We start from the raw sequence: 21,520 nt of genomic DNA, 5'->3' as shown, positions 1-21,520 counted from the left end.
TTCTGAACGACCTTCCGAACGGGAAACTTCAGTGAAGTGCGTTGTTTCTAAAAAGCTCGCGCTGCACCTTAATTTTGCTGCAGCTGTAGATCAGAGACTAGACCGCCCACCTGCAGTTCCACTTTGGCAGCCATCTTATGTCTCCAACAGCGGACCCGCTCTGTCCATGTATTGCAACTAGATGACTCCTGACCCATTTGCAATGAATCAATTCCGCAAATGTTGGTACTCCTGACCCATTTGCAATGAATCAATTCTGCAAATGTTGGTGCCTGGTAATGCGGTTCTGACATCGATGCCTTAGTCGTCGGCGGCGTCTTCGTCGTCGACGCCTTAGTCGTCGGCGCCTTCTCAGTCGACGCTGATGTACCTGCCGTCGACGGTACCTTCGTCGACGAAACTCCCGTCAATGTCATAGTCGACGTTATCAACTTAGATGTCGATTTTTTCGTTGATGGAACCTCCGCCGTCGACGAGGACTTAGAGCTCATCTCAGAAGACCGGGAAGAAGGTTTTTTGAAGGCTGAGGCAGTCTTCTCACCTTTTGAAGGCGTAACACGTCCTACCCTCTCCTTTTCACCTCGGTGAGGAGATTTGCTGGGACCTAGGCTCTCAGACTCATTTGGGGTCTTCTTGGAGGCCTTAGAAGGTCTTTCCACAGAAGGAGAAGGGGAACCCCTACCCATCTTCACTGACCTTCTTGAGGAAGACATTGACGCTGCATCCTCACTGTCACTAGAGACAGTCTCCTTCCTGGACTTCAGCTTCTGGGGCCATGTCAAAAGTCTACCCTCACGGTCCCGGAGGGTCTTGGTTGAGAAGCTGCGACAGATCTTGCAGTCAGCAGCCTGGTGGTCAGGATAGAGGCAAAAGATGCAGTCTTTGTGCTTAGACAAAAATCTTTTTCTTGCCACAGGTGGAACATGGCTTGAAAAGGGCTTTTTTCTTCTCCATTTCAGACATCCTGGAAGGCAGACAATCCTGAAGTGAATCTAAAAGATTCTGAAGAAAATATCCAAAAGAAATTCCTTAGTAGAAGTGGAGCAGAGCTCACAGGAGACTCCCTAAGCACAACGTGCGGTCGAAAATCTGAGGCTCAGATGTTCCTTCAGGAAGGTTCTAAGGGGTGAGGCAATTCGGATTGGCTGATGGCTAAGTTAGGTCTCTTTTACACAAAGAGGGTGATATGCTACAAAAGGGAATGAGGCCTAGGCCTTTATCCTTTGTACCTGCAGCTATGGTATTTTTGTTACCGAGACTACCATTCAGACGACGGGGAATGATACAAAGCATGGGAATCTATGAAAGTTCCAATACTGGGGTAAATCGCTGGACGCGCATCAGGTGCACAGATTTCCGAAGTCTGAGATCACCCCACAGATTGATGCAAACCCTGCTGTGCGGCTGTAAGAACCCTCGCATCGTCCCGGATCGTTTGGCATTGAGGCGCCAGGTCGGTCGCATCGTTGAGGGGAATCAGTAAGAAACAGACGTATCGTCTCTCTGGTAAGAAACTGACGCATCACCCCCCACCCCCTCGCAGTAGTAAGGAACTGATGTATCACCTACTCCGAAGCAAGGAACCAACGCATCACCTGCCCTGCATGTAATGAATCGACGCATCACCTTTGTGACCATTTTTGTGTGCCCGACGCATCCAATGTACTTTGTATGAATAGTGTTGCATCTGCAATTTGCTTTGAACAGAACTATTTCTAAAATGTGAAAGTCCTTTTTAGGTCGAGGACCTAAAGGCTGCGCTTACGCAGTCTGGGGTCGGAGAATCAATGTCCCTTAGTAGCGCTTTGGAACCCGCCTCCCTGCCCGGTCTCTCCTCCATTGGCTGGCTTCCTAAACGGAGGCCAGCCATTGGAGGAGAGATGAGTCACTCCGATTTAGCCCCGTCTTTCGGATTCGGGGGCGTACGTTTTGCTGTTCTTTAGCTCGTGACGTCGTCCGTCACTCAGGACAGCAAAACACGCCCCCGAATCCGAAATTTTCGTAAGCTTTGTGGCCGCCATTGTTGCCCAGCCGGCGCAGAGTACGGTGATGCAGATCGCACATGCTCCGGCACAAACGGCAGATGGGGCTTCCGCCCAGCGCCTCGGAGCCCAGCTGCAGTCTTTTCCGCCCACACGCGATGCAAGGAGAAGTAAAATTGCTCCTGCCGCTTCCTTGCACACACGCTGTGCTGATTCAGAGGCTATCGGTTCCTGCCGCTTTTCCACCCACAAGCGGTGCAAGGAAAAGCACACAGCTCCTGAGCTTTTCTGCACACACGCTGTGTTGCACACAAGGCCCATAGCTCCCGCCACTGCCGAAGGGTCCCAGCACAGGAAAACCGCAGAGACTCCAAACCAAAACCTCTGATGTCTCTCCCACTGCAGTGGAGCCCAGCCGAGGTAGAGCCTCCGAAAAACAGCCGGCCCTCAAGGTCCACACTACGTGCAGAGGATCCGGCGCTCCCCCCCCGCCCACACATCGCCAAGGCTGTATCTCTAGCAGCCTGTCTGGGGACACCTGCTGGTGCCCGCTCCCGTGCTCTCCCCGCTGCTCCCCAGCGTGCAGACGCCATCCAAGATACGATCTCCGTCCACCACCGTTTCCTCGGTTGACGACGAAAACTAGAGCCACTTCCTCTGCTCTGGCGCGGACACGGGCAGTCGGGTAAGTTTTCTTGTTAGTTTGGTGATAGTAACACCTACATTCGCTCTTAGAAAAGGCCAGACTAGTTGCAGTAACATTAGACTCGGTAATTGCGTTAACAAAACCAACAGTGCTATTCCCACACATGTAGCGTCAAACTGGGATTACCATGCGCGGTTTTCCACATTCGAAACAGCGCATTGAGCGCTCCTTTCTGCAGGTTCTGGCCGTGGGATTTCGGATGACTGCTAAACCTTTAAAGGAGACATTGGTTCATGAAAGTTTATTTGCAGGGTTTTAACAGTGCTCTGTCACTTATTGTAATGAGTAAATTACGTATCAGAGGCTAGCTTTTCACCACCCGCACAAACTAGTTTTTCTCTCGCTTTCGTGTGTTATTTTGCGGTAATACCACATAAAATCAAGTCTGTGTAATTGTTTCGAAACCCCCTTCCTGCTGGTTTAACAAGACTCCTTTCTTTGACCTTTTCTACATAACTGGTATCCGCAGCCTTCGAATGTACCAGAGCGGTCTCCACCAGCACCAGTAACGCACAAATGAATGGGTTATTACCCCAATGAAGCGCTTCAGGGCAGGTAAGTGTCCCTCGGTGGAGCGGCCGGTGCTAGCCCCACAAACAGACACACACAGCTCGTGGGGCAAAATGGCAGCCCGATACACTCGTGCAGCACCCCCATGCAGCCACCTCTACTCCTGTGACACATTCAAGTCCCAGGCAGTCTCTGAACTCGGCGCACTCGCGCTCCCTAATCCTAGTGACAGATCAATATCGCGAGCCCGGGGAGAGATGTAATGTGGCGATCAGTGACAAGTGCACCCGAGGTGCACAAGTCTCGCTGCGCGGTAATGGCTTGCCTCCTGCTGCTGGCTGCACAATCTATAGTTTATGGAAGGCATCCGTGTGAATATTACACATTTTACTTTCATATCAATAAATACTTTAACTGGAATAGTTTCAAACGTTCTGCCTCACATGGCAAGACTTTGTTGAAAAGCATCTCGATCCTGCATGCACAAATATACATTGTAATTGTATTTATATAGTGCTTGCTTCCCCTGAAGAGTCGTTGAAGCGCTCAAAATACGGTGCACATTATGCACGGCGAGATCTTCTCAGACAGGTGTTACTGCCACTTTAACTGGAGTTGCCTGAAAAAAACAAGTTGTTACAAAAGGGGTGGTGGGCATAGTCGAATGGCACCCCGGACAAGCACACGTACCCATCTTACGCCACATACACTTATGCCATTACGCTGTGGACCAAGCAAAATTCTCGTAAATGGCACTGGACATTGAGTGGAAGCATAAGGGACTTATTGACACAAAGACTGGTGGCCTCCCTCAGGCTTTGTTTGGTAGTTTTTAGGTCTGGCATATAGGCAGTTTTGTCCAGTGTCCATTGGTTATTTGTTGGCTTTCTTGTCAATCTCATTTGCTTGCTTCTTAGTTAACGCAGTTCCTTCCTCTTGTTTTTGTCCCACTTCTGGATCATGGCTTAATTGTCGTCATTTTAATTGAATGGCTTGTAGCTTTCTGTGGCTGACAGCAGGGAACCATTTACTTTTTCTTCCAGCATTTCATGAGAGTGCATAGGTTTTCTTGATCTGTCCCCTGTGTGCTGCTTCCCATTCACATGGACACCCCCTCAAGCCTTCTGTGTTGCTCATACAACCACTTACTTTCTTGGTACTGACTTGCCCCTTTCAGAATACACACCCTGCTCACTGCCATTGAGTTGATCTAAATCCGCTCTTCTATTTTTATTAATTTTATTTTTTGGAAGGCCCGGCAGCTGCAGTTTGTCACAGGCTTGTTCCTTCTCTGAGAGGCTTCACACACTTTATGTAATGCTCAGTTCTATCCGTTCATAATTGCAGTTCCCCTTAGTTTTCTAAAAAATGAGGCATTCCATAGATCTCATTCACATTCCATAGACCTAATGGGATTCATTACATTTCATAGGCCTCATTCACAGCCAAAGTAATGAGGCAGAAGTGGCGGAGTCCTGTGTCCGTTTTCTCCAATATCATATTCCCTTTTCCTACTTCGGCAACTGGCCTTCATATTCCTGTATATGTGGTCAAAGTGTGGGGATGGCGAGAGACGCAAAAGATCTTCGCTCCTGTTGGGTCCTGAGCACGGTGTTAGAAGGGCCAGGCGGGAGGTCCTAAAGCAGCTCTGGTAAATTTTGTCAGGCAGTCCCTGTCCGGTGCATAGTGAGTGCAGCAAGTAAGTCCAACCACTACAAGGTTGGGGGGTCCCCCCCTCCCCCCACGAAAATGTGGGCAAAAAAAGCACATTTTTCATTATATATTCAGCTGTATTAGCTTTTAAAGCAGTACATGATGACCATAGTAGTGCACCAGGATATAACACTCTTTGTTGGGGCCCTTCAATGATTCCCTTACTAAATTGCGTAATAAAATGTTATATCCAGCATTTAGAAACTGCTTGAGTGTGGTGAAAAGCTTCATATAATACTAAGTTTCTATTAGTGAGGTGCAATTTAAGTTCTACAGGGGTAGCATATTTCAGACCGATGTAAGAGTGTGTAGCTGTTGCTCCTGGTTTGACTCATTTAGAATGTTATTTCTAGAATGTCTGAATCACTGGTGCATTGCATTCTGAAATTTCCTATCCCATGTAAATATGCTCTTCATTTTCAATAAAAAATTACTGAGATCAAAACCCTGTAGTCCTTTGTCGACTTAAGTTGCACCTCTCTAGGTACGTGACTGAGAACCTTGGTGTGTGTGTGTGGCTCTGGGTGTGTGTGGGGGGGGGGGGCTCTGTGTGTGGGGCTCTGTGTGTGTGCGGGGGCTCTGTGTGTGTGCGGGGGGCTGTGTGTGGCTCTGTGGATAGCTTTCTTTGTAGGTGGCTCTATGTGTGGGTGGCTCTGTGTAGGGGGCTCTATGTAAATGACTGTGGGTGGCTCTGTGTGGGTGTTAATGCAATAGGTCATGCATTTGCGAGCGATTAAGCTATTGGCATTGTAAATGACAATGCCATTTATTTATGATAAAAAAGTCATGAGCAATGCCAATAGCTCTACCTTTAATAATGCAGAGCCCATAGCATTGTAAATGCTTGTTATTACTGTATTGTGTATTTGTAGTTTTGGTCTTGTTTGGTTTAGATATGCAAGAGCAGGAAGATCAGATTTGTCCACTTTTGTGAAGCAGAGCTTGTGCTCAGCTTTACAAGGAAACACATCCAAAATCCACTAAGCCTAACCATCCCAACACTACATGTGAATGCAACAGACTTGGCTTTCAAAAATACACAACCAAGCCTATCAGAGTCTGGTCTACAAGCAGCCTATTCGTCAGATCATTGTAAAATTTATTGTAAACAGCCCAGAATAATTTACTGCAGTATGGTTCTGCCTGTTCATAAACTTTGCCTCATCTTTCACACCGGCCTCCTTCTAAAACAGCTATTGTATTTCAGAGGTCCCTCTTTCCGATTCCTAACACTCATGCACCTTATCCCTTCTCCTGCTGAAAAAGGAGTCTCCCATTTCAGCTTAATGCATCTACAGCAGATATCATAAGACATCCAGAAACCAGACTAACTGCAGAGGGCCAAAGAAGAAAAACCGGAATCAGGAGACTACCAGATCAAAAATGAGAAACACGCGACTATCCTCTGGACACTACACCTGGAAAGATTGTCCTGCAGCACACAAATCATTGGCTCGTGACGCGGTCATACAAATGCATGCTATGACCCAAAGGGAAAAGGAGTTTCATCTTATGTTTGAAAGAAAAAAGAAAGAAATTGATAAAAAACAGACTAGTAGTTTTCAAACTGATGGTTCACGTATTGCTCTTTATTAAAGTACAATTCTACATGATCCTTAGTTACAGTGTGCAAGCTCCACCACATCTGTGCTATTATCACTCTGTACACACAACACAAGTACTGGGGGATACAGTCACAAGAGATCACAAGAAAGGAAGATAGGCACAAGAATGTAACACTCAAAACCTTGAGACAATAGGAAGCAGCAAAGTATCCTGAAGCGATGGGTCACAGTGCAGGGTTCCGGGTGCCCTACAGTCAGAGGCGAGCCTGCACGATTGTGGCGTTCTGTCCGCTGGTCCTCGAGGTGTGCGTTATCTAGTTCTAGGGTGACTAGTTAAGTGCTCATGTTCCAGAACGGACCGCATCGCCCAGCCACTTTAGTTCACAACAGGTCTCCTGAAGTCTCGGCCAGCAAAACGAGCATTGCACCCTAGCTCCTCTTCAATTCTGTAACAATGGAAAAAAGGGTGACATTATGGTACGAGAAACCAGCAATCCACCAAATAAAATTAGTGCCAAGGTAGATCTAGAAATGAGGGGCCCTCCCGAGTCAGTCTTTGCCAATCACAAGTATAGCACGTTGAATCTAAGGATTTAAAGTTCAAACCGCTAGCACTTGACATGCTGGGTTGGACTCTAAACGGGAATAGATTCTATGCATGTCATCTTCCAATGTCTTAGCCACGCAAAAAGTTTCCTTGGCCTGGTTGAATAGACAACTTCGTAAGTAAGAATAAAACCTTTCATGTCTACCCATATTATATGAAGTGCGTGCTTCGACACTGTTACTTTAGGATTTACTCGTGAATGCCCAGGATTAACAGGCAGCAAGCAAACCCATCCTAATCCACCAATCTTAACACATAACCCTTGGGGTTGGAGGCACGCAGGACTTTCGACTGGCCATTTTCCAGTAGGCCACTGTACCTACATCTTGCTGAAGTGTGGAGTAGGATTCTCTGTATATATATATTGTAGGACTAATTGCTTTGCATTGATAATTTACACCAATTCGACACTTTTTGCGGAATTTGTAGGTGCGCAACGAGGTAAAAACCCAACCTGGTCTACTTGCCCATAACCCCCGAAGTCTAAAAGTCATTCCTATTCCTTCAACTGCCTTCTAGTGAAGGTATCACTTAAATCTGCAGTCTTTTCGACCCCTACAAGCTCTACTTTACATATCCCCCCCCTGTTCATCTCACCCATGTGAGAAACCTTTGCATAGGTTTAGTTGAATGACGAAACGTCCTTGGTAACCAAGAACCACACCATAGCCCTAATTAGGTTTTTCTGGTCATAATTTAGGAATCCATTCAGCAGCATGGGTTAGCATAAGCTCTCACAAAGGTAAAAACTAAGTTGCTGCACTGTTTTCACTTTGTCTGCATGAGCCAAGTATTATCATCCTGGTGAAGCCCATTTCATGTATTGTTATTCCTAGAGCACGAGCATCACTTGGGTGTACTGTTGACAAGAATGATCAGTAACCAAATTAACATGTGTTTTATGGCAATGCACAGACATTTGCTCCTCCTACATTGGGTACTCATAAAAGTCAACTGTCCCTTTCTACAATCCTATGAAAACCAACACCGCTCTATTCACACAGCTGTACATACCTCAGTAGCTGATTGTATTTTGCGAGACGCTCCGACCTGCATGGGGCTCCAGTTTTTATCTGAAAAAGAAATTTGCACTCATTTGTGGGCACTGCATAACCACATCTTTCACAAACACTCCTTCCACTGAGCCAGTATAGGGATACCGAATCAGTATCACCTTGTGCTGCTGGCTGGACAACAAGAAAACCATATTCGACTTTCTGTATTTTACCCACAGCACCTACTTCCCTGCGTTTGATAGATGTGGAGGGAATGAAAAGACAAAGCAAGACCATTGTACCCACACAGTAGCCATATTGCATAGCAGTAAATACATTTTTCATGTGTGGCCAATGATTAAACAAATCTTTTTGTGCACAGTCGGCGGATTTGTGTATTTGTATGTAATGCTGGTGTGGCAGTCCCTGCAAACCACATGTTCATGGGAAGGGGGCCAAAGATGTTTGGGTGGTAGACCAAGCTGCTTAAGGGTAAGTGCAGTTTCCCAGATAATATAGTTTGACGTTTTGGCTGAAAATAATTCAGTATTGGTATCAGGTGAACTATAGACAAAGCACTTGTAAGAACAAGGATGTTTTAATGTCTCTTGAATTACAGCTGATCTGCTTCAAAGTGAACGGGTAACAGAAGGGAGAGCAACAGGGCCTACTTTTTGCCTGGCATTTGATGCAACTTTGACAGAAGTGCACTGGGCTCCTGCTAACAAGGACTCCAGTGCCACACTTTTCCCAAAACCTGTGCAACTATACCCGAATAGGCAAAACCTTTAGTACCCTCAGATAGTCCCTAGTAAATGGTACTCAATGCCTGAGGTACTAAAGATGGTCCCCGAAGGGTTGTAGCACGAAGTGTGCCACTCTACGGGACACCTAACCAAACTCATGCAAGACTGCCATTGCAGGCTACTTGTTTTGGTGTAGACCCAAAGTGAAAACAAGACACAAGACATCCCTCTGTGCCATGTCACCTAACACTATGCAATATTTGTAAGTCCCCTCTACAGCAGGGCTTACAGCCCTAAGGCAGACGGTCTTATTACATGTGAGGACAAATCTACATGAGCAAATCTGCCCCTGTGCTGGTCAGTTCTATTGCTGCCAGTACAAGTGATCAGGGAAGCCATTTTAAAATATGAACTGGACAATAGTGAAAAAGTTCTCCAGCTACATGATGGCTTCACAGATGAGATTTGATATTAAACCGCTATTCATAAACTCACATGGATTCCAGTGATTGAATAATTTATTAATACCCGCACCCAGACAGCACCTTAGAGGTGCCCCTTGAAAACCTACCAGCTACTGGTGTGCCGCTTGACTGGTTTTTGCCGGTATTATGACAACAAGGGAACCCTCTAGGTAGTTAAGGACCTGGGGTGACAATTCTTTTAAGGCAACAGTGGTCCTGAACGTATCATATTCAAAGAAGAAAATAATTATAGACAGCAATGTGTACTATAAGCAAAAAAAAGTGTCCAGCCAGGCACTAATTTAATCAATATAAGAAAAGTGCAAAAGGATTTGAGTGCACAAATATACAGTGGGATACAGTCTCGTATCCAGTACATATAAAACATGAACATATAAGACATGAACAGGAGGTAATTAAGAGGGGTGGGGTATTTTTCAGGCAAACTATAAGGAGGGGACGCTGGTAATCAAAATAAAAGTAAACCAGGGTGTCCTCCTACAGTAAACACAAAATTGGTAACACAATGGAAAACATGCTTGTAACTATATCAACATGTCGACGGCGTTTGGATCCTTTACACTATATTACAAGGATCATCATCAGGACTGAAAAATTTGCATTTTTCTTATATTAATTAAATTAGTGCCCGGCTGGACACTTTTTTGCTTATAGCACACATTGCTGTCTATAATTATTTTCTTCTTTGAATATATGATACGTTAAGGACCACTGTTGCCTTAAAAGTAATGACTGGTTTTTGCCAGCCTGCCACCAGAGAGTACCCTAAAGGGTGAACGCCTTTGCTCTCAGAAGGCCAGAACCCAAGCCGACTCTGGCAAGGGACATTGTCACCACTTCCCACAGGATGGCCTGCAGATTAGCATTGTAAGGAAAGGGAGCTTCAAAGGGCCCACCGCCTTTGGTATGCAAATCTGGTTTCTCAAGAAAGTAAGCCAACCCTTTTGTCCAGAGCCCTTTAGCTACATTTCGAGGTGCCAGTCAGATTAACTGGTCTAATCTCAGGCTAGTGCCACCCCCTACGGTGGGCTACCTGAAGTAAATGCATCTTTTCAGATTTGGCCATCTTGGTGATGGCAAACGTAGGAACTCTGGGACAGGGTTCTGTCCTATTCCCACAGAAGTGGTCATATAGGGGGTGTAGTGACCCCAGGGGCCAGGAGCCCAGTTACTACCCAACACCCCCCCCCCCCCCCCCTAAATTCAGTATTAAGGAAAGCCATTGGAACCAGAACAGCAGATCCGGATGACCTATGAAGGACACTGAAGAGCTGCAAAAGCATAAGATTGAAGAGCAATGAACTTGGCACCAGCCCTTTTGGCCGGTCTGCTGTTCCCTGTCGAAACTACCCAAAGAAGTCTAGTCCTGCAGCTGTGGTGCCTCCAAAGCCTGTGAGGACTGCCTGCCTTCAATAAAGAGTCTAGAACTCCGAGGGAGCAATGGAGCTGGTTCCCTGCATACTGCAGGCAGCCTAAAGACAGTGCTCCAAACAGATAAACCCGTTTCCACTAAGCACCACTGCACCTGGGCTTCCCAGCCAGAGCTGAAGTGGGCAAGAAGTGCCAGCATGCAGCCTCTGTTTTATTTATAAAGTTGTATATAGCGCGAGCTAGACCCGTGGGTATCAGAGCGCTTTACAAACACAAAGGAAAAGAAAAAGTTGCACTACATCACAGGACATGAGGATGTATAAAGTATAAATATATAAGCAAAGACATCATACTCCAGTATACAGTGAAGGAGTGAAAAACGCAGGTGGTTGGAACAGTCAGATAACCCCCATCATTGAAAGTCAGAGTGAGAGGGGAGACCATTAGTCTATCGATGTCCAGGTTGGCTTGGTCAGAGAAGTATTGGTTGTGGAGCAGGAATTTCAGGTCCCTTTTGAAGCAGGGAAGAAGGGGTTTTATCGGAGGTCCATAGGGAGTGTGTTCTATAACCTGGTAATATTACCAGAGAAGGATCAGCATTGGGTCACTTTCCTCTTCAATTTCGGGGGTATGTGAAGCGGTGAGTTGGTGCTTCTCAGAGTTCTTGATTTTCCTGCTTTTAACAGTTTGCTGTTCAGGTAATTGGGGGATTGGACTTGGAGGGCTTTGTGTGGGATGCAGGCCAGTTTGTAAATACATCTACCTTCCATGGGAAGCCAGTTGAGTGCGTTGAGGGTTGGTGAGGTGTTCAAATCTTTTTCCGCCAGTTATGAGTCAGGCCGCCATGTTAAGGACTGACCTTAGTGGGGCTCGGTGAGCTTTTGGTGTCCCTGTTAGAATGGCATTACCGTAGTCCAGTTTAGAAAGGTCTAGGGATTGTACAATTGTCTTGATCATCTTGGAGGAATGAAAGGTTTCATTTTCTTGAGGTGTTTTAGGGAGTAGAGCTTTTGCAGAGTTCTATATGTGGTCCTTCATTGACAAGTTATTGTCCAGGGCAATGCCTAGTGACTTTAATGAGTCGGATGGGACGAGGGAGCAGTTTAGAGCATCCAGTTCCTTGAGCCAGACTGGAGTTGGTTGGTGGTTACTTTTCGGAGAGAACAGTATTCATTTAGTTTTATCCGGGTTCAGTTTTAAGTGGTTTGGGTTAAACCAGGTTTGGATCTTGGTAAGCGTGACGTTGAGGTGTCGGACGTCACTGGGCGATTTGATTTTGTAGTATATTTGTGTGTCATCAGCATATAGGTGGTAATATAATTGCAAGGGATTCCATGAAGAGAGATGGTGATAGGATCGGTCCTGGCGGGACTCCAAGTTTGACTTGTGTTGGTACCGAGAGGTAGAAGTTGATTTTAATCTGTTGCTAACGGTGCTGAAGGATGGAAGTGAATCATTCTAGTACTGTGCCATTAATGCCACATCGGCTCTTAAGAGTCAAGTAATGCTCAATGGTTTTCTATGTCAAATGCCGCTGATAAGTCAATAAGGATGAGGAGGCAGGCAGAACCATCGTCTAAGGCTCTGGCCATGACACAAACGGTACATAGAGAGGACTCTCTCCGGGTAATGTCATGGAATGTCAACGGCCTGCTGGACAGAATCAAGCAGACCGCTGTTCTGCAACATGCCCTAAGATACACTCCCAACATACTCCTGCTCCAAGAAACCCATCTCCTGGGTAATCTGTCCCTTCCTCGCGAGATGTTATGTTAAAAAGGTCTTATATAGCGCGGGGCTACTCCGAGGAGTGTCCCGGCGCTTTGATATGTAGGAGATATGTATTCAACAGAACCTGGCACTCAGGCTTCACACGGGGCTCAGGCGGAATGGCGGTCCTCCTGAGGCGTAACTTGCCCTTTGTGCCTACTCAAATCACCAGGGATCCCCATGGACGCTTTGTTGCCCGCTCCAGAACAATGGGTGAAAACGCCCTCAAAGTCCTCTCCATCTGTGCCACACGCAGGCAGCCCCCTTACCTCAAGTGCTCCTGGTGATGTAAATACAACACCCAAAGACCTTTCTGTACCCGTCGACCCTGGAAAGGGCCAAAAGTGTCCAAGCATTGCAGAAATTAAGCCCCCTTGTTGGTTCAGCCAGACTGGTTCCCCAGTCCAAACCTGCAGCCTTTTTTCAGGCACAGAAATCTCCATAGACTTGAACGAGGCACCTAACACGGTGTGGAACCTCTGCACCAGGTCGCCCCAGAGCTGCTCAAAGTGAACTGTTGGTGATGCTTTGGACCTTGCCCCAGACTTACTGCAAGTCAAGAAGATTGGTCCCATAAGTCGCTGTTGAGGGTCTGAATGCAATACAGGTTTTTTTTCTCCATAGGTTAACATTACCGCAAAGTGCTACAACTAAGATTTAAAGTATCAGGATCACCCGATGCTGAAAAACACCTCTGCACCCAGATAAAACAGTGCCTCCTGAGGTGCCTTGGACCTTGCCCCATACTAACCTTAAGTCCTGGTAGAGGGTCTCATAAGTCGCTAATTATCTATATGCAGCATGGATTTTCTTCAGAGCTTATTACCGCAAAGTGCTTTAATCACGATTCTTCAAACCTGCTATTTTAAAAAGGTACTTGCTTCATTTTATTGATTGATTACGGTGTCTTAAGTTATATACAGTTAAGAGTTATATTTATAAATTGGTGTGGATCTCCTTATGGAGTCGTGTGTATCATTAATTGGCTGTGTGTGCGCAACAGATGTCCAACACTCCCCTCTGATAAGCCTAAGACTGTTTGACCACACTACCCCCTAAAAGAGCACCTTGGGATTGCTACAGTAAGACCCTGTCCAATAGTAAGGGAATACCTGGACTCGTTATATGGTATACCAAAAAAAGGCATACCATGCAAAGAGGCAGCTTCCTCCACTGGTCGTTATTTTAACTTGTTCAAATCCAAAAATTCCACATCAATCAATCCTAGCCATAACCACTGCAGCAAAGTCGGATCTTTTGCAGGCAGGTGTACTGAAAGTGAGACTTCCCCAGGGACCTTTTGAGAATTCGTTTCAACTTTGTATCAGTGGCAGATTAGACATCCAAGTTATGGACCGTGTCAGTGCAGTCTTGCAGCAGGCACTTAATATTTTTCTTTGTGATCCCCAGATTTTGAAATGAATCTGGGGATCATCAGCCTATACACAACAGCCTTCTATGAAGCTCCTTAAGAGGTTATCCAGAAGTACAATGTTACCGTCAAAGAATGACAGCGGAAACCCTTCAGAGACCCAGCAGGTGATGTTAGGAGAGTTTGAGGAGTAATATGACAGTTTAACAAGTGAGGCTGTGAGATTGCCACCACCGGGAGTTAGTAGAAGTTGTACATGGAGGTCATTGTCAGCAAGTGTTGGTGAAATGTGGGACAGTGAGTAGGTCTCAAACAGTAGTTTCCATGTTTGACTTTTATCCATGGCTCGCATCAGGCAAGCCCCAAATGAAAGTTACTAAGAATGCTTAGTGTCAAACCGATATTAAGCTTTTGTAGAACACTGCACAGGTGAAAGAGGAGACTGATTTTGTGATCCATTTCATACCCAAGTAGCTAAAGGATTTGGAAATCATGCTGGGGACCTCTTTGCAAAGAATGAGGTCATGCTAGACCTGTAACAAACCTACCTACTTTTTTTAGCACAACATTTTGAAGGTTGAATACATGCCAGTTTTAGGTAACATTAGTGAGGGGAAGGTCAGCGATTGTATAACCGGTACACTAGCCGTGCTGAACTGATTTGGAATTGCAGTGCTCTTGTGAAGATGGTTGCTACTGGAGGTGAATAGAGTGGGTAGAGATATAGCATTGGGGAAGAGGTGTGATATAAGGAGTCAGATCGAACTCCTTGTTTGTTGCACTGCTGTCAGAAGTTTAGTTCTGAGCAGGGCAGAGGGTAATTTAGGGGGATTCATTTCGAGTTTTCAGCCAATGTAAAAGGCCACTTGATCTGCAGTTACTGATAAAGGCTGTGGGGTAGGAGATGGTGACACTTGAAAGAGCAGCACAGTTTAGTTGTAGCAGCTATTTCGGAGGGTCAGGTGGAGCCGGTGAGGTTTGGTCATTGGGAAGTGGAAAGCTTAACGGGCATCTGAAATGGTATAATTGGTCAAAAGCTGCACGGTTGTTTAAGCACTTCTAGGTAATGATCAATCATATCATAACGGTATCAACTTAAGCCAGCCTGGGGCTGCAGTCATACTATGCTGTAAAAGTGTCCTTGCCACAGACAGGAGTTTGCTTTGCATGGCAAAGGGGCAGTTATTGGAACATCTGCCTAGGATTATAAATCAAGTAAAAATAAATAGTTGTTGGATTCCCCAATAAGAAAACAATGGTAGGGCTCTACTAGGAAGAATACTTGGTTGTGTGAGATGGTATAAGGTTTGGAATTCTCAATATCGAAACAAGCCACTGCCCTCGGCAGGCTATTTCAGCCAAGCTGCTAGTTCAAAGCACAGCACAAAACAATGTGTCACTGTTAGTAGCAGTGCTGCTCTTCTAAGCTTGTCGTTTCCAGTGGCTATTAAGTATACCATAGATGTAACATACCTGCCCTGTGCACAGACCGACCACCAGGTCTGCAATGAAGGTGTCTTCAGTCTCTCCTGAGCGATGGCTCACCATCACTCCCCAACCATTTGACTGTGCCATTTTGCAACTGAGGAGCGGAAAAAACAAATGAGGCAATGGATTAGTTTTTCAATAACTTACACAGCTCATCTGAACCTCAGCTCTCGTAACATGGCATGGGGGTGGCATTTGCTTCCAATACAGAATTTCCATTTGAAGTGGCAACCACATTAACTCTAAGATCAACTGTATTGCCATAGGGATTACCACACCATTTCCCCCGAGTCCTCTACATCCACAAGAACATTCAAAAGCTCAGCCAGGGCATTTCATGCCAGATTGCTCATAGGCTAGCTGGTATGGCTGAACCCCATGCACACATTCACAGCCTGATATTTCTAGAAGACGTGCCGATTTAACATATAAGCCCAAGAAATCACTAAGCGATTCACAAATGATGCTATAATCTATGTCAGGGTTCTTCAAACTGTGGGGCGCGCCCCCCTGGGGGGGCGCGGCACCATCCCAGGGGGGGCGCGTGCTCCACTCCGATCTTCCCTTTGTGCAGCGCGATGTAGAGACTCTCTGTGAGGGCGGGCGATTTCCGTCAGAGTGGGGCTGCAGGGGCCTAAGAGCTGAACAAAGCTCATTAGCATGCGAATGGTCTTTTAAAGAGGTGTGAAGTGCTCGGGTGCGGCTGCCTGGCTGAGTGTGTGTGTGTGTGTGCCCAGAAGCTGTGTCAGCCCGGGCACACACATGCATGGTGAGATGAAGAGGGAGGGAGGAAGGAGACAGAGACAGACAGACAGATGGAGAGCGAGGGAGGGAGGGAGACAGGCAGACAGAGGGGGAGCGAGGGAGCGAGAGAGGCTGACAGAGCGAGAGCGAGGGAGGCAGCGCGAGGGAGAGCAAGGGAGACTGAGGCAGACAGGGAGAGCGAGGGAGAGTGAGGGAGGGAGACATGCAGACAGAGGGAGAGCGAGGGAGGGAGACAGGCAGACAGAGGGAGAGCGAGTGAGGGAGAGTGAGGGAGGGCGAGGGAGAGCGAGGGAGAACGAGGGAGACAGAGTGAGAGAGAGAGCGTGGGAGACAGAGGGAGAGCAAGGGAGACAGAGGGAGAGCGAGGGAGACAGAGGGAGAGCGAGGGAGGCATAGCGAGGGAGACATAAGGAGAGCGAGGGAGACAGAGGCAGCTAGAGGGAGAGCGAGGGATGTCGGGTGGAGCCGGCCACCAGACGTCCGTTATGTTGCCATGTGGGTGAATAGATGTATGGGTGGAGTGGTGGATGTATGGGTGGAGTGATGGGTGGAATGGTGGATGTGTGGGTGACATGGTGGATGTATGGGTGGGGGGGTGGATGGATGAGTGAGGGGGTGGATGGATAGGTGAAGGGGTGGATGGATGGTGGGAGAGAGGATGGATGCATGAGTGGAGGGATGGATGGGAGTGGATGGATGTGTATATGGTTGGAAGGGTAGATGGATGGGTGGAGGGATGGATGGATCAGTGAAATGGTGGATGGATCAGTGAAATGGTGGATGGATCGATGGGGGGGGTGGATGGTGGACGAGTCGGTGGGTGGATGGATGAGAGGTGATGGATGGATGTATTGATGGGTGAAGGGGTGAATGGATGGATGGATGGATGAGTGAAGGGGTGGATGTGGGGATGGATGGGTGATTGAGGAGGGTGGATGGATGAGAGAGGTGATGGATGGATGTATTGATGTATTGATGGGTGAAGGGGTGAATGGATGGATGGATGAGTGAAGGGGTGGATGTGGGGATGGATGGGTGATTGAGGAGGGTGGATGGATGGGGATGGATGGAGGAGTGAAGGGGTGGGTGAGAGGTGGATGGATTCATGAGTGGATGAGTGGATGGATGGGTGAAGGGTGGATGGAGAGATGGGTGGCTGGGTGAGGGGGGAATGGAGAGAGAGGGGGAGGATGGATGGATGAGTGAGAACATGGATGAATGATTGGCAGAGTGGATGGGCAGGTGTGTGCATAGATGGGTGAGGAGAGGAGCATGGAGATGGATGGGTCAGAGAGTGCATGTATGAGTGGGGGGAGGGTGGAGAGCGGGAGGGATAGATGGGTGGGTGGATGGATGAGTGGGGGGTTGAGTGGGTGGACAGATGAGTGACTGGGTGGATGGATGAGTGGGTGGGGGGATGGCTGGATGGGTGAGAGGGTGGGTGGTTGGATGGATGAGTGAGTGAGTGGATGGGTGGAAGAGTGGATGGATGAATGGAGGAGTGGATGGATGGATGAGTGGATGGATGGATGGATGAATGGAGGAGTGGATGGATGAATGGAGGAGTGGATGGATGAGTGGGAGGATAGCTTGGGTGAAGGGGTGAGTGGTTGGATGGATGGGTGGAAGAGTAGATGGATTGGTGAGGGGATGGATTGGGTGAAGGGATGGATGGATGATGGATGGATGGGTGAGGGGGTGGATGGAGGGATGGATGGGTGAGATGATGGATAGAGGGATGGATGGTGGATGGGTTTGCAAGTGGTTGAAGGGGTTTGGATGTGGATGGGGCAAAGATGGAGGGAAGGAATGAATGGTGGGGGAGTTGGTGGATGACAAGGTGTACATGATGGATGGGTAGGGTTGTGATGACTTCCTTTGCCTTGGAGGATTGTGTTTTGAGCTGTGTGGTACGCCTCTGTCGTTTCGCCACACCCACTCACAGGCCTGCAGTTTGCTAGGCACTCTTGTTGTGTTGAGCATTGTTTGCCGGATATGGCCCGTGGTGGCGCGTTGCAGTCGATCATGTGGTGTGCCGGATTCCCGAGGTTTCGGTCGGGTGGTGGGGGGGCCCAACATCTGGGGGAATTCAGCTGAGGGTGGCTCAACCTGTAAAAGTTTGAATACCTCTGATCTATGTGCTAGAACCTTTTGGGACCATTGATCGCATACCCTTGCAAGAGCAGGGAGCCTCTATGCAAGTACCTAGCCCCATTTAGTCCTATAACTGCCGGTACTGGATTTCTGAAATTGAATTGTTATCCAAGGCATCTTGCTGTAGAGATCCACTTAGCTGGTAAACCCATGTAAGAGAAATGTATGGCACAGTGACAGAGGACAGTTATGACCAGGTCTACTAAAACTAGCAGGCACCAGTAAGCTGGCCAGGTCATACGCAATTTCAACAGGACCTGCAGTTCAAGGCTACATGGTGTATGAACAAATGCACCTAACCCGACATCTTTGTATATACAAAGACTAGCAAATAACTTGACCCCTTCTGCCTTTTCATAGCTTCACTTTCACATTAACGTTTGTGCTTGCAAGTAGGTTCACATTAATCTATATTTTCACAAGACCATTACCCATTCTCATGACTTTGTTTACTCCTGCATCTCTAACCAGTAACGTATGACCACGATCCCCAAAAACCTCCAGTGCACTTCCTCAGCCTCACTTACGCTTGGAGGGACTCGGTGACAGAGCCGATCTGGTTCACTTTCAGCAACAGACAGTTGCAAGCCTTTTCTTGTACTGCTTTAGCAATACGTTTGGGATTGGTCACAGTCAGGTCATCGCCCACCACTTGGAATCCAACGCTGCCCGTGAACTTGGACCAGGCTGCCCAATCATCTTGGTCAAAGGGGTCCTCAATGGAGACAACTGAGGGGAAAACAGTTTGATCATCGACCAGAAATAACCAGGCAGACCGCATAATTAACAGCATAACAGACAAGCATCGAGTAAGACAGTTTGCAAACCACAGATTTCAAAGCGTAGCACCACACTACTTCCATTAACAGATTATACATGCCAAAAACACAAAGAAAGAAATTGCAATTTGCTTCACCATGTATTGAATAAACAAGCGAAATCATGCAAGCAAGGGTCACTGTTCATCTAAAAGGCACAATCACCAAGCAAAGACTTGCCAACAGTAATGTAAGACGTGTGCGAGCAATCAACAGAAAGTTGGGCATCAAACCTATTCACAGTGAATATTTTTTTGATCTGCCTTTGACAACTATACTGCTCTTCCAGACCACCAACAGACCCCTCGCCCCCCAAATACCCCATCATTAAGTAAATCATACATTGAGTTTAGACTGCCAGCTATCCATATTGCATTAACAGGAAATGGATCAGAGTGAAATCAGATTTCCCTATGTGGGAACTTTACATTGGTATTCAGTATCAGGCATTGGAATGAGATTACAAAAGCCTCACTTCATACGACGGGTAATGTACTACATTTCCATTTCATAATTTCTACAGTTCCATTCTGCTCCCAATACATTATAGATCGTTCTAAATGAATGTTTGCCACATAATACACTGAGGGAATCCAACATGCCAGTTGTGTGGCCGCCAGGAGCCAGAGTTGATGCCATGTGGTTTTATCGACGTGCAGAAACAAGATAACTTAAAACAAGCATTAACAATGCAATAGGCCTCACATTTGCAAGAGTTTGAGCTATTGGCATTGTACATTATAATGCCTTTTATTTATGTGTTTTGAAAACCTGCAAGCGGTGCGGAAACAGCTTGCAGGTTCTCAACACAAAACTCATGGTCATTTACAATGCTAATAGCTCAAACTCTTGCAAATGCGAGACCTTTGTGACACTACCGCTTTAGCTGTAAACATCGTAAGCTAAAGAGAGAGTGCTGCCATTGCTTCACGAGTAAACAAATAGGAAAAAAGCATGCTGTTGCCAATTGTTTTTCTATTTGTTTACTTTTGTTACAATGGCTGCACCTGCGCTTAGGCTTTTAACATCTTAAGCTAAAGTGCAAGTACTGCAATTGCTTCAAAAGTAATAGAAAAAAAAATTGTTTTTTTTTCCTATTACCTGCTTTTGAAGCAATCGCGGCATCCACGTTTCAGCTTAAATTGTAACAAGGGGTGTCCTCATAGGAGGTTACAAAAAAAAAAAAAAAAAAAAAAAAAAAAAAAGAGTTAAGGACTACTAAGCCTATTTATTTATTTATTTCCAACGTTTTATATAGCGCGAACAAGATCTTCGCAGATAGAGCGCTTTACATAGAGGGGTACATGAGGGAACATAGTCAAACAAATAAATCAATAGATCACACAGTACAAATAGGTGGCTGCAAAGCCAATCATGTGAGTAATAAGACAACTCATACAAATAAGTAAAGGGGTCAAACATGTAGTACAGATCGGTGCAGGGTGTTAACAGAGTTCGAGATAATAGTTCAAGTGTATTTAGCCATGAGGATAGCTTTTACTTCTTTTTTTAAAGAGTGTAGAGGAAGAGATAAGCCTGGTTTCGGGAGGGAGTGAGTTCCAAATCCTAGGCGCCATTCCTGAGAAGGAGCGCTTGTATGTTTTTTCCTTCCGGAATCTTCGAGGTTTCAGCAGAAGATTGTTTGTGCCTCTCGTGTTTCTAATTCCCCCAGAGATTGACAATTTCTGAGCGAGGTAGCCGGGTGAGTTTAGGTGTACCGCCTTGTGTTTTACCAATGAAAAGCCACCATTTATAAAGGACAGGGGCTAATTAAAAAGATAGGCTGAAAGTGGGCGGAGCTTCATGCCCTTATCCTCAATGTAGATGCTTAACTAAGTTAGTGACAACATAGGTGAGGGTCCCAAACTAAATATGCACTTCACTTACATTCATACAGGTACCCAGCCCGAAGCCCTGAAGAAGAGCCTGAAAAAGTAGAGAGACAGGCTCGGAAACGCGTCGGCTCATTCATTAGTCTTAAATCCGAATGTTTTGTTGCGCATAAGGCCTTTTTCAAACGACGAAATACAATTGAATGTTATTGTGATGCTTGCCTTTACGCTATTAGGCCAAACATAGAGTAATAGTTGCATCCTAGTGGCCTGATATAGAAGCAGTGGACAGGGTACTTCCACAAAAATGAAATTTGTTTGTTGAATGTTTTTGTTTCAAATTGTTATAAACAAAAAAATTATTTGTGCTTCATAGTAATGAATGTTTGTAGTACTTGTAAATATAATTGTCTATGTGTAGGACAGCAAGTAAATCTTCGGACTGTCGTAATTATGTAAAAATTGTTTTACTGTTTTTTGAACAATCCAAATAAATAATAGATATATACCTAAGGACTAAATACCTTAGTGTACGATTCTGCTCTAAATAAATAAGATAGCAGAACAAAAACAGTGACCGGGTCCTCCCCTTTTTTCTGAATCTTATCCTGAATACAGCATGTCTCAAAGAGACAGCGCAA

At 46.2% G+C, this 21,520-nt stretch overlaps 1 protein-coding gene across 3 annotated transcripts in view; it reads right to left on the bottom strand.

Moving 5' to 3' along the window:
- Window positions 1-6,479: 6,479 nt before the first annotated feature.
- ENO1 (enolase 1) overlaps window positions 6,480-21,520 on the bottom strand; it is a 54,728-nt gene continuing 39,687 nt past the window's right edge. For all 3 annotated transcript variants that reach the window (XM_086921404.1, XM_086921405.1, XM_086921403.1), the window contains exons 9-12: window positions 18,757-18,958; window positions 15,296-15,404; window positions 8,098-8,156; window positions 6,480-6,922 (exon numbers count right to left, since the gene is read on the bottom strand). In XM_086921404.1, the coding sequence (XP_086777530.1) occupies window positions 6,853-6,922; window positions 8,098-8,156; window positions 15,296-15,404; window positions 18,757-18,958 (440 nt within the window). In that variant the 3' untranslated portion in view covers window positions 6,480-6,852. The remainder of the gene's footprint in view (window positions 6,923-8,097; window positions 8,157-15,295; window positions 15,405-18,756; window positions 18,959-21,520) is intronic.

Source organism: Lissotriton vulgaris, chromosome 5, assembly GCF_964263255.1.
Source record: "Lissotriton vulgaris chromosome 5, aLisVul1.2, whole genome shotgun sequence".
Lineage (NCBI taxonomy): Eukaryota > Metazoa > Chordata > Amphibia > Caudata > Salamandridae > Lissotriton > Lissotriton vulgaris.
Note: the sequence above shows the minus strand (reverse complement) of the source record. Positions and strands in the feature narration are given on the sequence as shown.